Raw genomic sequence first — 17,681 nt, forward strand, 5'->3', positions numbered from 1 at the left:
TCTTTTAAAAAATGGCAATGTCAGCTATTCCAGTGGAATACTATTTCAGCCCAAAGTGGGTCTGAAGGGCAATCAGATTTGGATCAACAGCTTGATCCTAGTGCAGAGTGTTATTCAGTGTTGGTTAACGCAAAATCAGGCGGATGAGTTTGTTTATCGATCTTGGTCGGTGCTAAATCAGAAATAGATAAATTTTTTCCAGACATAAAATCCTGCTTAAAAAGGCGTCGAGGCAGTTTTGACTCAACGTTTTGATGTTGTCCTAGGACAAAAAGAACACCAATATGTCTCATTTCCAACCAATTTTGGCATTGGTTAATAATCAACACGGGCTCATCTTAATTCCCTGGCGTTGTCAAAAGCATATTTCCGGTGTGATGCAAGCATATTGCTACTGTCGTTATGAAAGTTTGTCATTCCGACTTACTCAGGCTGACCATGTAAGCATTCAGCACAAAAGCTGTTTCTCTTTCATTTGGGTGGGCAGTCTAAAAATACCCCCTTGGCATTTTATTACGCTACTCAGCACTGAAAACCACAATCATCACAGGTTCTTCCCACTTAATACTCCGACGTATGCGCGCGTGGGTTTGTTTACTTAAATAAAACGATACCATCCTGGCAACATTGTAAACAAATATTGTTATGCCACAACTCTAAAAAAATTCCTTTCAGCAGCGTGAAGACTTCTGTCACTAATTCCATGATACTAACAATAGTATAATACATCAGACTTCATCACAGGATAACAGACGCAGAACTGAGCAAAGAAAGAGGGAGGAAGAGGGTCTAACATTTTTGATCATCGCGAATTACAGAGTACATCATAGCAAAAAGGGCACAAACCTGAGCTAAGAGAGAGGGTTGAGGGTGGAACGGGTTAGAATAATTTTGATAATCGTGGATTATACGTATAAGTTATTTTGATAAGTGCAAGTGTGTAGCCTATATTTCGACGTCAACATCCGGGACATCGGCCATGTGCTTTGTCGAAAAAGAACTATTCGCCGTATTCGTACTGGCATTTTTTGCCAACCAATATTTTTGAGTTATGTCACTCTAAACTCGAAACAGTCAGTAAGTTATTGCAATTTCGCTCGCTAAAGGTCTAATTTCTGTACGTAGAAAACCTGCCTTATTGCCTGACTGGATGTTTACTCAGCTTGATTACTGGAACACTCACTCGGTCGATGTTTCTAACAATTTCTCAGACAACTTTATATTTTCTCACTCCTTTATTTTCATTTAACATTAGCACAGCTTTCATTCTCATTCATTTTAAAATTCTCCACATTCCTCGAGAGACGGGTTTTTCTTACAGGCGATATAAGCTTTTATGTGTTCATCCAAGTATCTCAACGGTATCTCCCCCTGACGTAATACCTCGTAATGAAAATCCTTCAGAACGAAATCTTGACCCAGCTCCCTCTCGGCTAAACTCCTGAGGCGAGAGATTTCCAGTTGACCAGACACGTAGCTGGCTGCCTGTCCCGGCAAACCTTCTGACCTTATGATATCTTTCTTTGCCTGGTCCGTGTTGTCCTCCCAGACATACTGTTTGTACATACTGAGGGCATCGAATGCTGACTTCTTATAATAGTTTAGGTCAATGTCTACAACAGCGCGCAGAGCGGCTAAGAGCTGTGCAATAAAACAACAAAGTATTTTATTAATAACGAGTAAAAATTGTAGCGACCTAACGAGACTTTGCCAATCATTCGGTGCAGAGAGGTGTAGAATCACTAACATTTTAATTGGAAGCTATCGTAAACGACAAATAAAATGATGATCCAAGTGTTATTCCGTTAGCTAACCTGTTCCGGGCTTTCAGTTAGTAAAACAAAGTGTAACAATAAACAGTGCGATGGTAGGATCCAGTAGCGAAGGAGTGAAAAAAAGATGGAGGTCTGGGTCGGGTCGCCCGAACCCCCCTCTTCTTCACTCTGTCGCTGTTTTCTATTCAGCTCCGTTTTACTAGCTGCAAGCTTGGAATAGGCTATACGTTGGCTTGTGTGGTCGATCTTATGCATATGTCTGTGTCCGAATGACAATCAACCTTTGCAGGTGAAACTCCTATCCCATTGGTCTCTCCTTCTGACAATTTACTTCAGCCTTAATGCGAACCTAGAAAAAAAGCTAACAGGTACCTCGCCTTTCTCGTCCCTCGTGTACTTACAAGAAATATCAACGATTGATCTGAGCGTTTACACATATTATTTGGCTTTACAAAATGACATCGATTTTTGCAGCACCTCGCTTTACAGCCTCTTGTTTCGTTTGCACATAATTACCTGGTAGTAGATCATGCCGTATTTCTGTAGCAACACCTCCTTGTTGGAAGTGTCTGAATAAAGGTTCGTGTCTTGAGGCAGCAGTTGGTACTCAGTGTAAGTCGTCCAGCCTTCGGTAAACCCTGGAAAATAATTGTAGGCTCCCAACCAGTGAATGGGATCTTTGCAACTGTCCTGAAAATATTCCGTGTAACTCTGAACCTGCAAAGGTAAATAGTGTAACATTAGCGCGGGCTCATGTTCCCGAACAGCGGCTAGCAATCGAGCCCAATATGCGCTTAACTTTCTTTTACTAACCAATTGGTCTGATGACCGAAGTTTACTTCGCATCATTACAAATAAGAGTAAGCCACCTTAATTAGTGCAACTATCAAAGTTCCCTTGTTGTGTAAACCCGTGAAGCGTCTTTCTAGCTATAGTCACAGTATAAAGGCCTCAGAAAGCGGAAACAGCTGAACATGAGTTTTCAATTCGAGAATCACATTTCTCTCCTCTGTCTTCTAATTTCACCAGCACTGGTGTTTCGATGCTTCTTGAGATTTGCCTAACTATTCACCAAACAAAGTTAAACATAACACCGTCAAGATTCAACGAAAGTCACTAACCTCCAAATGATGCCCGGGCATTTGCTCATGAGCTGTGGTGGTATATTCCGTCCATTTTGGGCCAAATCGGTCCATGAAAAACGGTAGCGCCTGGCTTCCTTTATATGAGCAGTCTTTTGCTCCTATACCGTAAGAATGATAACTAGCATAAGGCTGGAACCATGCATAAAGGTCTACCCCACAAACAGGAATGGTTTTCTTAGGCCCACTGCTGTGAAAGTTGGCTGCGAGGACTGGTGTGATGTGGTTCGTCATGGTCTGCAATATAAAGGCAGTTACAGGTCTAGAGCATATCCTAGAATCTATTCCAGGCCCTGGTTGTTCGAAGGTCAGATAACGCTATCCACAGCCATGATAAATCTCTATCCGGCGGATGACGCTACACGTTTTGCCATCACTTATCCGCTGGATAGCGATTTATCCGTTGGATATATAGCATTATCCGTCCTTTATACAACTGGGCCCAGGTCATTTATGGTTACTTAAGCTAAGTGGCCACGACTTTTTGATGAGCCATGTTGCCCATTCACGCTTTGTGGTGGTGATCACATTTCGATTAGCCTGCTCGCACGAACCCTACACGAGCGTGGGACAGTAGCATTCCTTGTTTAACAGATTTCTTTCCGAAATATGAATAATGATCAGGTAATTCTTAGGATTCAAGTTTGAAATTTTAGCTTTTTACCCTTGACACAGTTGGAAAAAGGCGCAAGTAAAAAAATCTCATAGCGAAAAAACTGGTCTCGTGAACCAAAAGTGGATAAATTTTTTCCAACGGATGTACTGGTTTATACCGAGTTAGAAAGATAGGATATTTTCTAGCCAGGGAGGAGTTTATTGGTTTTTCATTACGTACGTCTTTGGTGTTCTCCATCCATTTTTGCATAGCTTCCCAGCGCTTGGGGCAGAATTCCTCCGCACTTTCTGAGTCACTACACTTTATAAAAGCATCTTCGTCGCTCTCGCTGGTAGGAAAAGTCCTACTGTTAAACCACATGTTAGACTTTCCGAGAATTTCTTTGAACTTATCGACAGCGACGTGCTCTTGCTGTTCTTCAGTATACAGCTTGGCCACATCAACAGCCTGTGGAAATTAAAAAAGTGTTTTTTTATTATCGTATGCAACATGTCATGATGCTTGCTACTGATTGATGGTAACCTTCTACATGATAAAATCATTCATCAATTCACTCGACATAGCAACTCGGACGCGGCTCAGTGAGTCCATCAGTCGGTCAGTCAGTCAGTCAGACAGTCAGATGGTTTCTCAGTCGGTCAGTTAGTCAGTCAGTCAGTCAGTCAGTCAGCCAACCAGTCAGTCAGCCAGCCAATCATTTCTTCAGCCAACCAGTCAGTCAGTCAGTCAATCAACCAGTCAGTCAGTCAGTCAGCTAACCAGTCAGTCAGTCATTCAGTCAGCCAACCAGTCAGTCAGTCAGTCAGTCAGTCAGCCAACCAGTCAGTCAGTCAGTCAGTCAGTCAGTCAGCCAACCAGTCAGTCAGCCAACCAGTCAGTCAGTCAGTCAGTCAGTCAGTCAGCCAACCAGTCAGTCAGTCAGTCAGTCAGTCAGTCAGTCAGCTAACCAGTCAGTCAGTCATTCAGTCAGCCAACCAGTCAGTTAGTCAGTCAGCCAGTCAGTCAGTCAGTCAGCCAACCAGTCAGTCAGTCAGTCAGTCAGTCAGCCAACCAGTCAGTCAGTCAGTCAGTCAGCCAATCAGTCAGTCAGTCAGTCAGTCAGCCAACCAGTCAGTCAGTCAGTCAGCCAACCAGTTAGCCAGTCAGTCAGTCAGTCAGTCAGCCAACCAGTCAGTCAGTCAGTCAGTCAGTCAGTCAGCCAACCAGTTAGCCAGTCAGTCAGTCAGTCAGTCAGTCAGTCAGTCAGCCAACCAGTCAGTCAGTCAGTCAGCCAACCAGTCAGTCAGTCAGTCAGTCAGTCAGTCAGCCAATCAGTCAGTCAGTCAGTCAGTCAGCCAACCAGTCAGTCAGTCAGTCAGCCAACCAGTCAGTCAGTCAGTCAGTCAGCCAACCAGTTAGTCAGTCAGTCAGTCAGTCAGCCAACCAGTCAGTCAGTCAGTCAGCCAACCAGTCAGTCAGTCAGTCAGTCAGTCAGCCAACCAGTCAGTCAGTCAGTCAGCCAATCAGTCAGTCAGTCAGTCAGTCAGCCAACCAGTCAGTCAGTCAGTCAGCCAACCAGTTAGTCAGTCAGTCGGCCAACCAGTCAGTCAGTCAGCCAGCCAACCAGTCAGTCAGATATTCAGTCAGCAAATCAGTCAGCCATGCCTGCAGTTAGTCATGCAGCCAACCACTCAATCAGTCAGTCAGTCAGTCCATCAGTCAGACAGTCAGGTAGTTTGTCAGTCACTCTCTCACTCAGTCAGACAGTCGGTCCAGCCATCAGATGATCAGATAGTTTGTCAGTCAGTCAGTCCGTCAGACAGTTAGATAGTTTGTTAGTCAGTTTGTCAGCCATTAGTCAGTCAGTCTGATAATCTGTCAGTAAGTCAGTCAGTGAGCCAAACAGTCGGTCAGTCAGACAATCAGTCCGTCCTACCTATAGTCAGTCGTTTAGTCGATCGCTCAATTGCTCAGTCAGGGGATAAACTTTAAAAGAAGAAAACTCATTCAAAAGTGCTATTCTGAAAATAGCATTACCCATTCTTTTGATACTATTCTTTAAAAATCATTGATTTTCGTTCCTCTAACCTGTGTATACATCTCGTTTAGCCTTCTGAAAGCTTTTTCCCTGAGGCTGCTTGGTGTAATCTCCCTTGATGTGAAGAACCTCATGATCTTCTTATATGTCTCTGGACCACTCAGTGTCTCCCCGGTGGGGAGTTTAGGAAGAGTCTTCTGGTTCCTATTGTGTTCGAGCGGAAGCTTTCCAAGGCCACTCAAGAGATGCTCCTGATTAGGGCAGTTGCACAAGTACTCATCTTCAAGATATCTATCGAGTAAAATTTTCAGCATAGCAATATTATCAGCATTACCTTACCTAAGATATCTGTAACTACGCGCCTCTTGTAGAAATCAGCTTCGTTGATGGGGCAAGCGTGTTTTAAAGTGCTTTTTAATTAACTTATTTTATGGCCTTCAGGCTACGAGCTCCCTACATTTTAATGAAGACTATTCGACAACCAACACCGAAGCTTGTCATCCAAGCCAAAGTCTCAACAGCGCAACAAAAATGGAATGCACATCACTCTTGTCTCTTGTAACGATTCTTTCTGTTTTCCGAAGAAATGAAATGAAGTCACAAAAATATTCTGACTCTTTGGATATACCACTTCGAACATTTTTTTTTTTTGAAAATGGCTTTCAAACAAAGAAAAGATCTCCATAAGGGCTTAAATTAAAAAAAAATCAATAAAAAATTCGGGCCTAGGCGGGATTCGAACCCGCGCCTGCCATGAATCATGAAAGGGTTTTTCTTTGCCGTAAAGGAATCTGTATGGCTTTGTAGCTCAGTTGTAGAAGTTCCCCAACTAGTACCTGGGAAGTACGGGCTCAAATCCCGTCGGAGCCCGAATTTTTTTCAGGCCTCTTCTCTGTCAGTTGCTTAAATTGCGGCTCATATTTTCGCTTGGTTTTCATTCGCAGGTGCAAAGAAATATATTTCATGAAAAAACCATGATATTGGTTTGTTATAAATTGTCTCCAATATGTAACAAGCGTAAAAATATGTCGTCAGGTACCTTAGCATTCTCACAACGGGCTTTGCGATGTTGTTTTCAAGAGACTGTTTGAAAAACTCCTTGACATTCTCTTGGTGTTTCTCCTCCCAAGTATCGTTCACAGACTTGGAGAGGCTGGCGAAGAAGCCAGAATTTAAAAGAGTGTTGGCAAACGGTTGCTTGTGTATTCCTTTCAGAGGAGAAAAATGTAAAGAAGATTGATCAGTATGAAGTGCAACAACCAGAATTCTTGACGGATGATAACTTTTAGAGGGATTCAGTTCTCTAACTAACAATCGATTATGCAATCAAGAACTGTGTCAATGACTGTGGGTTTGTGGGAAAAGAAAATCTTAACGATTTGCTCGTTAGTCAGCTCGATAGTACCTGTAACGAGTCTATATGAAACGAGAGGCACATTACTTAGCTGGGGTGGCGGCGCAAAGAACACAAATTCAAAGTAGTAGTTCTTTATGAGCCATTGTTTATTCCAATTTGTTTAGAACATTGGTAATTTCGAAAAAGATCTAGCGCTGGCATTATAAGGAAATGGTTTGCTTTTCTTATAAAAGATAATCATGAAGTGACTTTTCACTAACCTGATTCACCATTTATCGCCATTTCTCTATATTTCTTGTATTTCACAGCGAATACGGCCGCTTTACAAGCTTTAAAAGGCCTCAGATACCCTGAACGCGCTCCAAGTTTCCAGTTCTCCACGTATCTTTCAAATACTTGATGGTACTGCTCGAAAAGGGTCTTCAGTCTCTCTAACTTGTCCATATTGTCCGGTTTAAAGTGAGAAAAAACACTGTTCAAATTTCCGAACACCTGACAAACAGGTTGCCAGCAAAATAAGTTCGGTCCCAAAAGCCAATCCCCAGAGTAATAATCCATGCCGTACGGATCCCATCCCTGGGCTAACAGAACATCGCTAGCCACATGAATGGCTTTACGCTCTCTCAGCTTTAACTTTTTTGTGTCGATTTGCAAAGCGTTGAGTCTCCGACGTAGTTCTAAGGCCTTGTCGGTTCTGCGTTTAATGGCATCCGGACTTGGATCGAAGGGTTGGAAATGCTCTCTGATTAGTTCGGGTGTTGCCTCAGCCATCCTGGCAATATGCTCTGGGTGAAGCTGATAGAAAAAGGTTTGTTGTATCTCGGCTAACAATTCTGTGAGTTGGGAGCGCGTGGCCTCAGCTGATGACTGACATAAGGACGCGTCTGAAGAAGTTTCTGGAGAAAACAGAAGAATCACATCGTTAGTATATCCAAGAAATGGAATTATTCATGCTGATAAAACTATATAAGCAGCTTCAGTAAACAATAAAGATTATACGGGATGTTTATATTTCAGAAAGAGGGAAGAATTCTTAACTCCATTTCCAGGGCTCCTCCCGACATAACACTGTCACTCCAGCTTTTACTGTGGATACTAAGTTAAAAATAATCAATGGAATCACTAGCCATCCTCATCGGCATACATGCACGCCAAGTGTTCATTTGCATCTTTGAGAATATTTAAAGTTTATTACATAAGAAGGTGTCCAAAAAGACTGTCACCTTACCATCGCTGTCATGTACTTTTTGTGGAGGAAATCGAAGAGCGAATGATGCTATGAAAGAAAAAAAATCATTGTGAAAACACTTTTATTTTTAAATATTCAGGTATATTTTAGAAGTTTTAGTATAAAGGAGGATTATCTCAGAGGAACTAAGCCAAAATGCTCCCTGATCATAGCGATTGCCACGTTACACCCTTCATTTCTATAGTTAGCTCTTATTCATTATCTTTAACATCAATGGTTCACCTGCTTTGCAACAAGTGGTAAATGCATCTGAGTGATAAGTCCGTTTAACAAAACTAAAACTTTGACCTGTGGTCGTTTAAAAAAATCCTTTCCATATACATTCAAAGGGTCTCGCCTTGAAGTGGTCATCCTTTTGGATAACACAAATATTTGATTCTGTCGTAATTCTCCTCTATTAAAAGGCCACCTTGTTGAATTACAACCGAGAAAATTACTGCTCTGCTTATTTAGCGATCATTCCTTGTTCGTTACCTTTGATATATCTCGAGTTATTGTAATTTTTGGCAAAAAATTTGTAAGTTGTCCTGTTAATTTTGTTGCGAGATGACTTTTTGCCTCTTTAAATTATGGTGAACCTCTGTTAATCAGGCAGCTGCAATTGAATGATCATCTGGCTGTTTACTGAGAGTGACTGCTTAATAAAGGTTGAATTGTACCTTTCAAAACAGCGAGGAGGAGAATCGCTGAGCCAAGGAAGCGAAAAAGCTGCATCATCAGCCTCATCTGTAAATTGAAAGAAAATTACGAATTTGTTAGAAACGTATCAGCATTGTGGTTTTAGTGCTATTTATATGTCTTTTACACAAAGTTGCAAAATTGTGCGAAAATTTCTGAGACTTGAGACAGGATTTGCAATAAAGCGCATTACAATTGATTTAGGATCAATACTAAACGTCGTTTTTTTGACAGTTACTGTCCATCATTTCCCCATGAACCCCATACGTCTTAACTTCAGTCACGCATAGAATGATTTTAGAAACTGTCCGTTCTTAGTGTAACAATTCGCACTTAAGGAGATAGTTTACTCAGTACTTAAATGCTTAAAAAGGTGACGCAAAAAACTACTTAACCAAAATTAAAGTCAAGGGTACCCTACCTTGTATTGACCTTTCAATACGAGCGGCTCCAAATGTCCCAAAACAATTCAATTGTAGAATATGCTTTGCCACCAGCCAGATACCATGGAGTCAACTTTATTCTTCTTTCGCTTATTGCGGATTAGAAGATTAAGTGAAGACTCAAACCTCGCCCACTCGAGAAAGAATTTCCATAATTGCCATATTTGGTATCTTTTATTCATATGAACAACTGACACCTGCGTGTTACTCGGTGGGAAACCATTTATGTCAATCCTTCCAGGCTCCAAAAGTTCGTTACTTCAGTTCCTCAAAATTCATCACGGCTTTGTCAATCAAATTCACAATGATTTGTATAACTTCATTTAAAAAGTAACGTCGATCAGAAAGAAAATGTTTACGTTAGGTAAGAATATATTCTTACGTTGAGCAGAAGATATTCTGACAACATGTCTACAGCCAGCAAATTTTCATTTCTTTTCCGACTTTATTGTTTGTAGCTTTCATAGAACTTTATGAGGGATGATTTGGCTAGGAAAAAGGCTTCTTGACAGCGTTTTCAGATGACAAAATGCATTAGTGCGTGAAATTAAAGACCTTGAACAGTTGGAGAATTCCGATGTCAATCTCTAAGACTCAGATTGTCCGCAGGTTGTAATTTGGCGTGTTGATCTTTTTCTCACGCAAACTTCGAATTTTTTTTTTGTCCCAGTATCATGTTTTGTACTGTCACAAAATTAACAAAAAAAATTTCTCTCCGGATAATTTAATTCAGCACATAGAAAATAGTGCGGACCTTTTTTTTTGCCAGTGCTTCAAGACAGGGGTATGTTGGTTTCTTGGCCTTCAGTAAGCTTGGGGGAATAACTATATGTTTCCAAAAAGTAGAAGATTATCAAAGGTTTTCTGGAATTACTCAGTGACTCTGAACCTCCAAAGATAATGACGAATTAAATTAGTTTAGTAAGAGGCCTGTAATAAATTGAAACGTGACCTAATGAGGTCCTTTAGCTGTTTATTCCCATTCAATCAGAGCTGCGCTTCATATGAAACTCATGGGGTACAAATAGTCTTAACATGAATGTTGTGACCACGCCCACTTCAACACCCCACTCAAATCGAGTGTAATTTTCGAATGTTTTACCATCGTGCGGATTCTCTACGGAAAAAGCACTCAATGTACCTCTGAAATATTAAACTATAATATTGTGGCTTTCTATTTCGCTAATTTTCTAACTTGAAGGTAAAGTTTTTCCCTCGTCATTTTTACCTTTTCTCCGAGCGGTTGCGTGAAATTAACAAGGCGTTTTTGATCAAAACACGACCGAGCGAAGGGTCTCGGGCGATATCTCTTTTACGCAGGCGCAAATTAAAAATGTACCGCCAGAATCAAAAAGAGGAACAAATTTCCTTTGTTTTGATATGTAAAGTGTGGAACAAAAAGCAGATTTACCCTCGTCAAATGGCGTTTCAAAACAGCTGTATCTTCTTCCTTTTGATCTTTTCCTGTTTTGTAAGCGTAAAAGCTGTAGGAGAGGGATCGGGAAACTCAGAAAGCGCTTCGGGAATTAATCTGCCATCGTTTGTTTACAAGATAAACAAGTAAGATTTGTGAAGTTCGTTGAAGTATGAAGTCTAAATAAATGCCTTTTTTTAAGCTTGTTTGCTGGATTTTTCGTAAACTTCTTTGATTAATTTTTCGTTTCAGCTAACTAATCTATACTATTTCAAAGCAATTTAAAGACGAAGACGGAGAACCAAAAGTCGGTCCTTTCAACAATCGTAAACAAAGTGTTTGAACAGTCAGGTATACGAGGTGTAATAATCAATAGCCGCATATCAGAAGTCTTCAGAAAGAAAGTATTCTGTCTTCAGAAAGTTGTCAAGAAAGCTAGTGATCGTGGTGGAAGGCAATTAAATACACTTCTTAGCAAGTTGGAGACGGGCCCTCAGTATCGATTTAATATCATATCGATCTCAATACCATACAGTTTTGTATCTTTTGTCCGTGGATTCGCCTTTCTAACGAGGGTATATGTTGAGTATTCATTGCAAAATCGCTTTGTTTTTTTTTATTTCCCTCTTTGGCTTGTCCGCCATTTTGAAAATTTCCCAACGGAGAGCATGCGCATTACGTGGGGTTAGTGGTTGCGTACACCTGGAACCGAGAAAAACAAATGTTCGTCGCACTGGGGAAAGAGTTTGATATGGAACACAATGTCCATAGATTAGACTACAAAATTAGTCTTCTAAAACTCTTTACATTCATCGCGATCGGGGTTTTTCTTACAAGCAATATAGGCCCGTATGTGTTCCTCTAAGTACCCTAAAGGATATTCTCCCTGGCGTAACACCTCGTAATGAAAATCTTTCAAGTTGAAATCTCGCCCCAGTCCTCTCTCGGCCATACCCCTGACACGGGAGATTTCCATTTGACCAAACATATAGCTGGCTACAAATCCTGGTAGGGCTTGTGATCTCAAGATATCTTTTTGTGCTAGATCTGTATTGTCTTCCCAGGCGTACAGCTTGTACAGATACAGCGCATCAGAAGTTGTCTTGTCGTAATAGTTTAGATCGATGTCAACAATAATGCGAAGGGCGGCTAAAATCTGTTGACAAACGAAAGAAATGCCCCATAAACTTTTTTTTTTTAACGGAATGTAAATAGAATATTTCCCGTCTTAAGATGTTCGAGTTAGTACGCCGGGCCAGATTAAGGGAGTTCTTGACGGAGTAAGAGAGTTCTTGAATACTCAAATCTTTGCACAAGAGCATGGGAACTTAACGAATGAGCAAAGATATCTCTCTCAAAGATATGTCTGAAACCATGGTAGGGAAATAAGCTGATCTCTTAACCTCAACAAATAGAGCGCATGGACTCATGACATGGCTCGGATTCACCTTCTCAATTCAAAGTTTTCAATATTTCTCAGGAAGACTGACTTCAGAGTCCTCCAAACTTAGAGGCACAACTTTGCTGAATCTTGCCTGGCTCCCTTCATTTATGAACCTCTCTTTCTGGGTTTTCATAATTACCTGGTAGTAGATCATGCCGTACTTCTGTAGCAACACCTCCTTGTCTGAAGTATCTGAATAAAGATTGGAGTCTTGAGGCAGCAGCTCGTACTCAATGTAAGTTGTCCACCCTTCGGTGAATCCTGGGAAGTAGTTGAAGGCTCCCAGCCAATGAATGGCATCTTCACAGCTGTCTTCAAAATACTCGACATAGCTCTGAACCTATCGATTTTAGGCAGTTGAGATCAATGTTGATATCAGTCATCTCTTTCCTCTTCAAACAGATGTTTTGTTTTATCTCAATTTTGAAAAAAAAAAACGCGAAAAAAGCATGCAAATCAAATTTAGACATGAAATAAATGTAGTTTACTATGAAAACGGCGCCTAGATTTTACCATTACCAGCGCCTGAGTACACTCAGGTATGCGTCTAGTCAAAAAAATTTTACTTGGACAGAATTAATTTGGCATGTCGTGTATCTTATCTTTCTAAAAAACAAAAGGCAGAGACTTTGTTGAAAGATTTACTCAAATCACCAACTGAACTTCACCAACCTCCAGTTGGTGTCCAGGAAGTTGTTCGTGAGCTGTTGTGGTATATTCCGTCCATTTTGGACCAAACTTGTCCATGAAAAATGGTAGATATTGTGTGCTCTTTGATGTGCAATCCTTGGATCCGACCCCGTAGGCATGATAGCTGACAAAAGGATGGAAATCTGCTGTGACCTCCAAGGAACAGGCAGGGACGGTTTTCTTAGAACCACTACTATAAAAGAGTGTGTCAATGACTGGCTTTACTTTTGTTTTCATGACCTGCAATAGCAATGATTATCATTACAAGGTGAAAGTAAAGAACTGTTCTGTTAAAGTATTAGTGTATCCAGTCAAACAAAATGTGAATTTGATTTTATCGCGTCTTGTCTCTTTAAATGAAACAGGTGACTCAGACTTGGAGAGAGCCAACGTACCTTTCATTTTAATGGTTAATAAATAAGAATAAATAATTATTGACACCTGACGCATTTAGCGACTGTTGGAGGAAAGTCTTCAGTTCCTAAATAACGTGCAAATGATATTTTAGAGTTAAATTAAGTAGTGTGTGCACCAGAAATTGCACGGTTCAAATATCATCTTCCACAGGACCCTTGACAATAAATGTTAGAGAAAACACTCTATCTTTCAGTATCATCTTTACAAAATTTTCGCAGGCGTATAAAAATGAAAATTTCTTAGTTAAACAATAAACAGTTGCTTTACGCACTCTGTTAGTATTTTTAATCCACGATTGCAAGGCTTTCCACCTCTCGGGGCAATGAACCTGCGCACTCGCTGTGTCATGGCACTTAACGAAGGCGTCCTCACCACTCTCGCTGCTAGGAAACGGCTGGCTGTTGAACCACTGATCACGATTCTGCAGCACTTTTTTGAACTTGTTGATAGCGGTATTCTTATTCTGTTCCTTGGTGTACAACTTCGCAAGAATGACAACCTGCAGAAAGTACGAAAATAGCCGCAATCGGTCAGGTACGGAGTTATCAATTATTGAGTCAAGTAATTATCATTGGCCGTTTAGTCAGTGCTGTCAATTTATAAAATCTGATATATTAATGTGTCTATGTAACATTGTTGATCAATCTGGTTTTCAATCCATCGGTCTGCCAGTATGAAATTTTAAACTGTCAATCTATCATTTTGTCAGCCACGGAGTCGTTTTGTTAGTATGTCGGTCTGATGGTTTGTCTGTCTGTGAACTCTCGAGTTTGTCTATCTGACATTCTGTCAGTCTTTGAGTTCGACGGTCTGTTGACCATTTACAAGTTTGTCGATCTGTCGGTCAGTCAAGTAGTCAGTCCTTCGGTCTGTTGGTCTGCCCTCTGATTATTTTGTCATTTTGCTTAGTGTATCAATCCATCACTTTGTCAACCCGTAAGACTGTCAGTCTTTCATTCTTTCAGTCTATGACTTTTACGGGCTATCGGTCTGTCATTCTTACAGTTCGTCACTTTGTCAGGCTTTTAGTCATCTGTGTGTCAATCAGCCAGTCTGTCCGTCAGCTTGTCTGTCCCACTCCTCTCTCCCCTTCCGCCCCGTTTCCTTCATACCTTTCTATACAGCTCGGATAGCCTCCCTACAGCTTTAGTCCTGAGCTGCGCCGGAGAAACGTCCATTGTAGTAAAGAACCTCATGAGCCTCTGATACGTCCTGGCTCCGCTGAGTCTCTGCCCGTTGGGAAGTTTTTGAAGAGTCTCTTTCTTTATGAAGTAACGGAGTGGAAGTTTACCCAAGCCACTCAACACTTCCTCTTGATTGGGGCAGTTACACAAGTATTCATTCTCAAGGTAACTATCGCGTAAATTAGAAACACAGCGAAATGTGTCTATTTAACATCGTTGATCACAAGTGGATGAAATATACCATATTTTAGCCCCGGGAGGGAATTTCATGCGAGTCTTTTAAAGACAAAACTGAAAAGGTAACTTGGTACAATAGCCAATCAGGACAAGGGAAATTATACCAAGGAGCTAATGGCGACGACTGAACAACCGAACTGCCCGAAGGACGAGAAAAACACAAGTAACCAAGTCGCGATTAATTTCAGCTTTGCAATAGATGGATTGAGACATGTGCTCTGAATGAGGAGAATAGAAAGAGTATAAAGCAGAGTGCAACAGCATAACAGAACAAATTAAAGTTTTCAAGGAAGTTGTGTGCATGGCCTAGGGCCGGAAGATCCGTATATAGTTGCTTAACCTTTACCTTATCATACGAGTAACAGGTATTCCGATGTTCTGCAGAATAGACTGCTTGAAGTATTCCTCTACAGTGTTCTGGTACTTTGCCGTCCAAGTATCCTTCATGGCCTTTGTGAGACTTTCGAAGAATTCTGGTTTCAGAAGAGTCTTTGCAAACTCCTGGTCATAAATTCCTTGTGCGGGAGAAAAAGGAAACCATTAAGTGATATTTTTGCTGTTTACTCAACGCAACGGACTTCTTTTGCGAAATATACACCAATTCCCCAAAGAGAATTCCTGAGCAGTAATACAAACTAAAGCGTTTAGTTAGATCTACTGACTGAGGGCATATGAAAAAAGGAAGCATTTTTATTATCATCATTTTAGAAGGGTACTTTTTTACCTATAAATGTAAAATATAAAATGGACAGTGCCAGTCTGACTCAAAGGGTAGTCACGACTTATCTTCTAAACTAGAATTAGTAATCGGGCGCAGCATTATTTGTTTCAGTGGTTTCGGTGATACAAAGTAGTGAGCCGATACAAACCTTGCTCTGTTTCCATTCCTTTATATTTTTGGTTCTTGAGAACATGTACACCCACTTTACATGCTTTGTAGGTTCTTACATATCCTGTGCGGACTCCAAGTTTCCAATTCTCCACGTACCTATTAAATATTAGACTGTATTTTTCGATAAGTCCCTTCAATGTTTCTAAATCGGCCACATTTTTTGGTTTGAAATGAGGCAAAACGCCATTTAGGTTTGGAAACACGTTACAAACAGGCTCCCAGCAGAGCAGGTTTGGTCCTAAAAGCCATTCCCCAGCGTAGTAGTCCTGGTTGTATGGATTCCAGCAGTAGTTATTCAACAAAATGGCACTGGCCATATGAACAGCCTTACGCTCTCTCAGCTTCAACAACTTTTTATTGATTTTCAAAGCCTTTAGCTCTCGATATAACTTCATGGCTTCATCAGTTCTTCCCTTGATAGCATTTGGGTTGGGATCGTAAGGCTGAAAATACTTTCGGATATTTTCGGGTGATTTCGGACTCATCTCGTGAATCGTCTCTGGGTGAAGCTGTTGGAAGTAGACACGTTTCACTTTATCCAGGATGGTGGCAAGACCACTTCGGGTGGACTCCGCTGATGCAAGACACAATGGCTCAACAGAGGAAGTGGCGGAAGTGTCTAAATTCAAACAGGAATATGTTTTTTTGCGTTTTTCATCAAGCGTTGGTAAGCACAAGCAAGCACAAGGCAAGCACGACGCAAACGTGAGGCGAACGAGAGGCGATCGCGAAGAGTGAGTCTCGCACAAGGGAAGGAGTGCGCAAAAAATACCTCTTCCCTCGTGCACTACCGAAAGTCTCAAACGCCTTTAAAACATATACACACGCACCTACTGACTTCTGTTTTGTACGCCGTAGAGATATATACATCAGGGCCACAATTTGGGATTCGAGATTCGGGTACTTGAATGAGGGTCTCAACCAATCAGGGAGAATTTAACAGACAACAGATCATAAAAAAAAAAACTTACAAAAAAATGATAAACTTATGCAGAGCCTCGTGACTGGATTTTGAAACAAAATAGTTTTTGATGTGGAACGATTAAGATGGTTCCCTTATCAGAACTTCCTTAACACTGTAACGTGGAGAGCTAAGGATTTCCTCTAGTGCCCTTGGCTTTAAATGAAAACATTTAAAAATGAAAGTAAATGAAAAAACAACTTATGAATGACTATAAATCCTTTGCTACCTCCACCGATCAGTTTTGTTTCATGAACAATTTATATCAGTCGTTTATTTGATAACTGCAAAAGCACGGCCGAAAAGCAGTGAACGCATGGTGTGTGGGACGGCTCGACTGTCTTTCTAACAAATACCAAATTACCTGTTTCAACTGCGAACAGGAGGATTACTGAACAAAAAAGACAAAGAAGCCACATTTTTTGGAAAGACCTGAAAGAGAGGTGATTCAAGAAGTGAAAGACATGCATACGATCATACGCTATAACCCATACAAAAACTCATGAATCCATGGATGTTAAGAAAATTATTTGCTTGTTTCAGGTCTTAAAAATAGTCAGTTTGAATCATTAACTTTTCAATAACATTAAAACGTACTTAAAACGACTAAGAGGATATCAAAGAATTTCGTACTGTCGCATAGAAATAAAAAATAGTTTGCAAATTCTCGCTTATGGCTACTTAGATTTCTCCTTATTCCTCGCTTTTTCAGTTTTTTTCTATAATTCCTCGTAAAGGGGCCAAAATTAAAAAAAAAGGAAAAATTGAGAATAATTATTAAATACATAAAAACCCTCGTAGAAATCTTGTTAGATCTTTTACCAACCGAGATGATGATGTGTTGTGTTCTCTGTTACACGCCCACAAAGCTTGAAAGTTTAACAAACCCAGATGTTTGTAAGCCATATAAGAATATGCTCTGACAAAAGTGACAACTAATTCAGTTTCCCTAAATAAAAGGTGCCTTAGGCATCTCGTCCAATCACATGTGTCAGTTTATCATTTACCTGTAAGCAGATTCCGAGGGAATCAATTCATTCAAGTGAGTGACATTCGAGGTTTGGTATACATTTGAAGTATGTAGCTTTGAAAGCCTATTTGCTGAAAAGGTCAACCGGTCAGACCGTAAAAAAAGTGAGGGACATCGTCAAATTTCTAAGAACTC

At 40.6% G+C, this 17,681-nt stretch overlaps 2 protein-coding genes across 3 annotated transcripts; both read right to left on the reverse strand.

The window, feature by feature from the left end:
- Positions 1–1,216: 1,216 nt before the first annotated feature.
- Positions 1,217–9,399, reverse strand: LOC113678884 (uncharacterized). Of its 2 annotated transcripts, none has more exons than XM_089180621.1 (10): positions 9,256–9,399; positions 8,816–8,882; positions 8,136–8,183; positions 7,168–7,803; positions 6,590–6,758; positions 5,601–5,841; positions 3,753–3,980; positions 2,897–3,154; positions 2,292–2,492; positions 1,217–1,641 (listed from the first exon to the last, which is right to left on the reverse strand). In XM_089180621.1, exons 2-10 carry the CDS (start codon positions 8,880–8,882, stop codon positions 1,279–1,281), a joined length of 2,211 nt encoding a protein of 736 aa, XP_089036747.1. In that variant the 5' UTR covers positions 9,256–9,399; the 3' UTR covers positions 1,217–1,278. The 2 variants fall into 2 exon arrangements, with proteins under 2 accessions (XP_089036747.1, XP_089036748.1); XM_089180622.1 differs by having other exon boundaries at positions 9,267–9,356.
- Positions 9,400–11,451: 2,052 nt separating this feature from the next.
- On the reverse strand, positions 11,452–17,558 carry LOC113678883 (uncharacterized). Its single transcript, XM_027195800.2, has 9 exons — positions 17,343–17,558; positions 16,881–16,948; positions 15,533–16,174; positions 15,010–15,178; positions 14,355–14,595; positions 13,514–13,741; positions 12,808–13,065; positions 12,275–12,475; positions 11,452–11,847 (listed from the first exon to the last, which is right to left on the reverse strand). Exons 1-9 carry the CDS (start codon positions 17,420–17,422, stop codon positions 11,485–11,487), a joined length of 2,250 nt encoding a protein of 749 aa, XP_027051601.2. The 5' UTR covers positions 17,423–17,558; the 3' UTR covers positions 11,452–11,484.
- Positions 17,559–17,681: the final 123 nt, after the last annotated feature.

This window comes from Pocillopora damicornis, chromosome 8 (genome assembly GCF_964200805.1).
Source record: "Pocillopora damicornis chromosome 8, jaPocDami1.2, whole genome shotgun sequence".
NCBI classification, from domain to species: Eukaryota; Metazoa; Cnidaria; class Anthozoa; order Scleractinia; family Pocilloporidae; genus Pocillopora; species Pocillopora damicornis.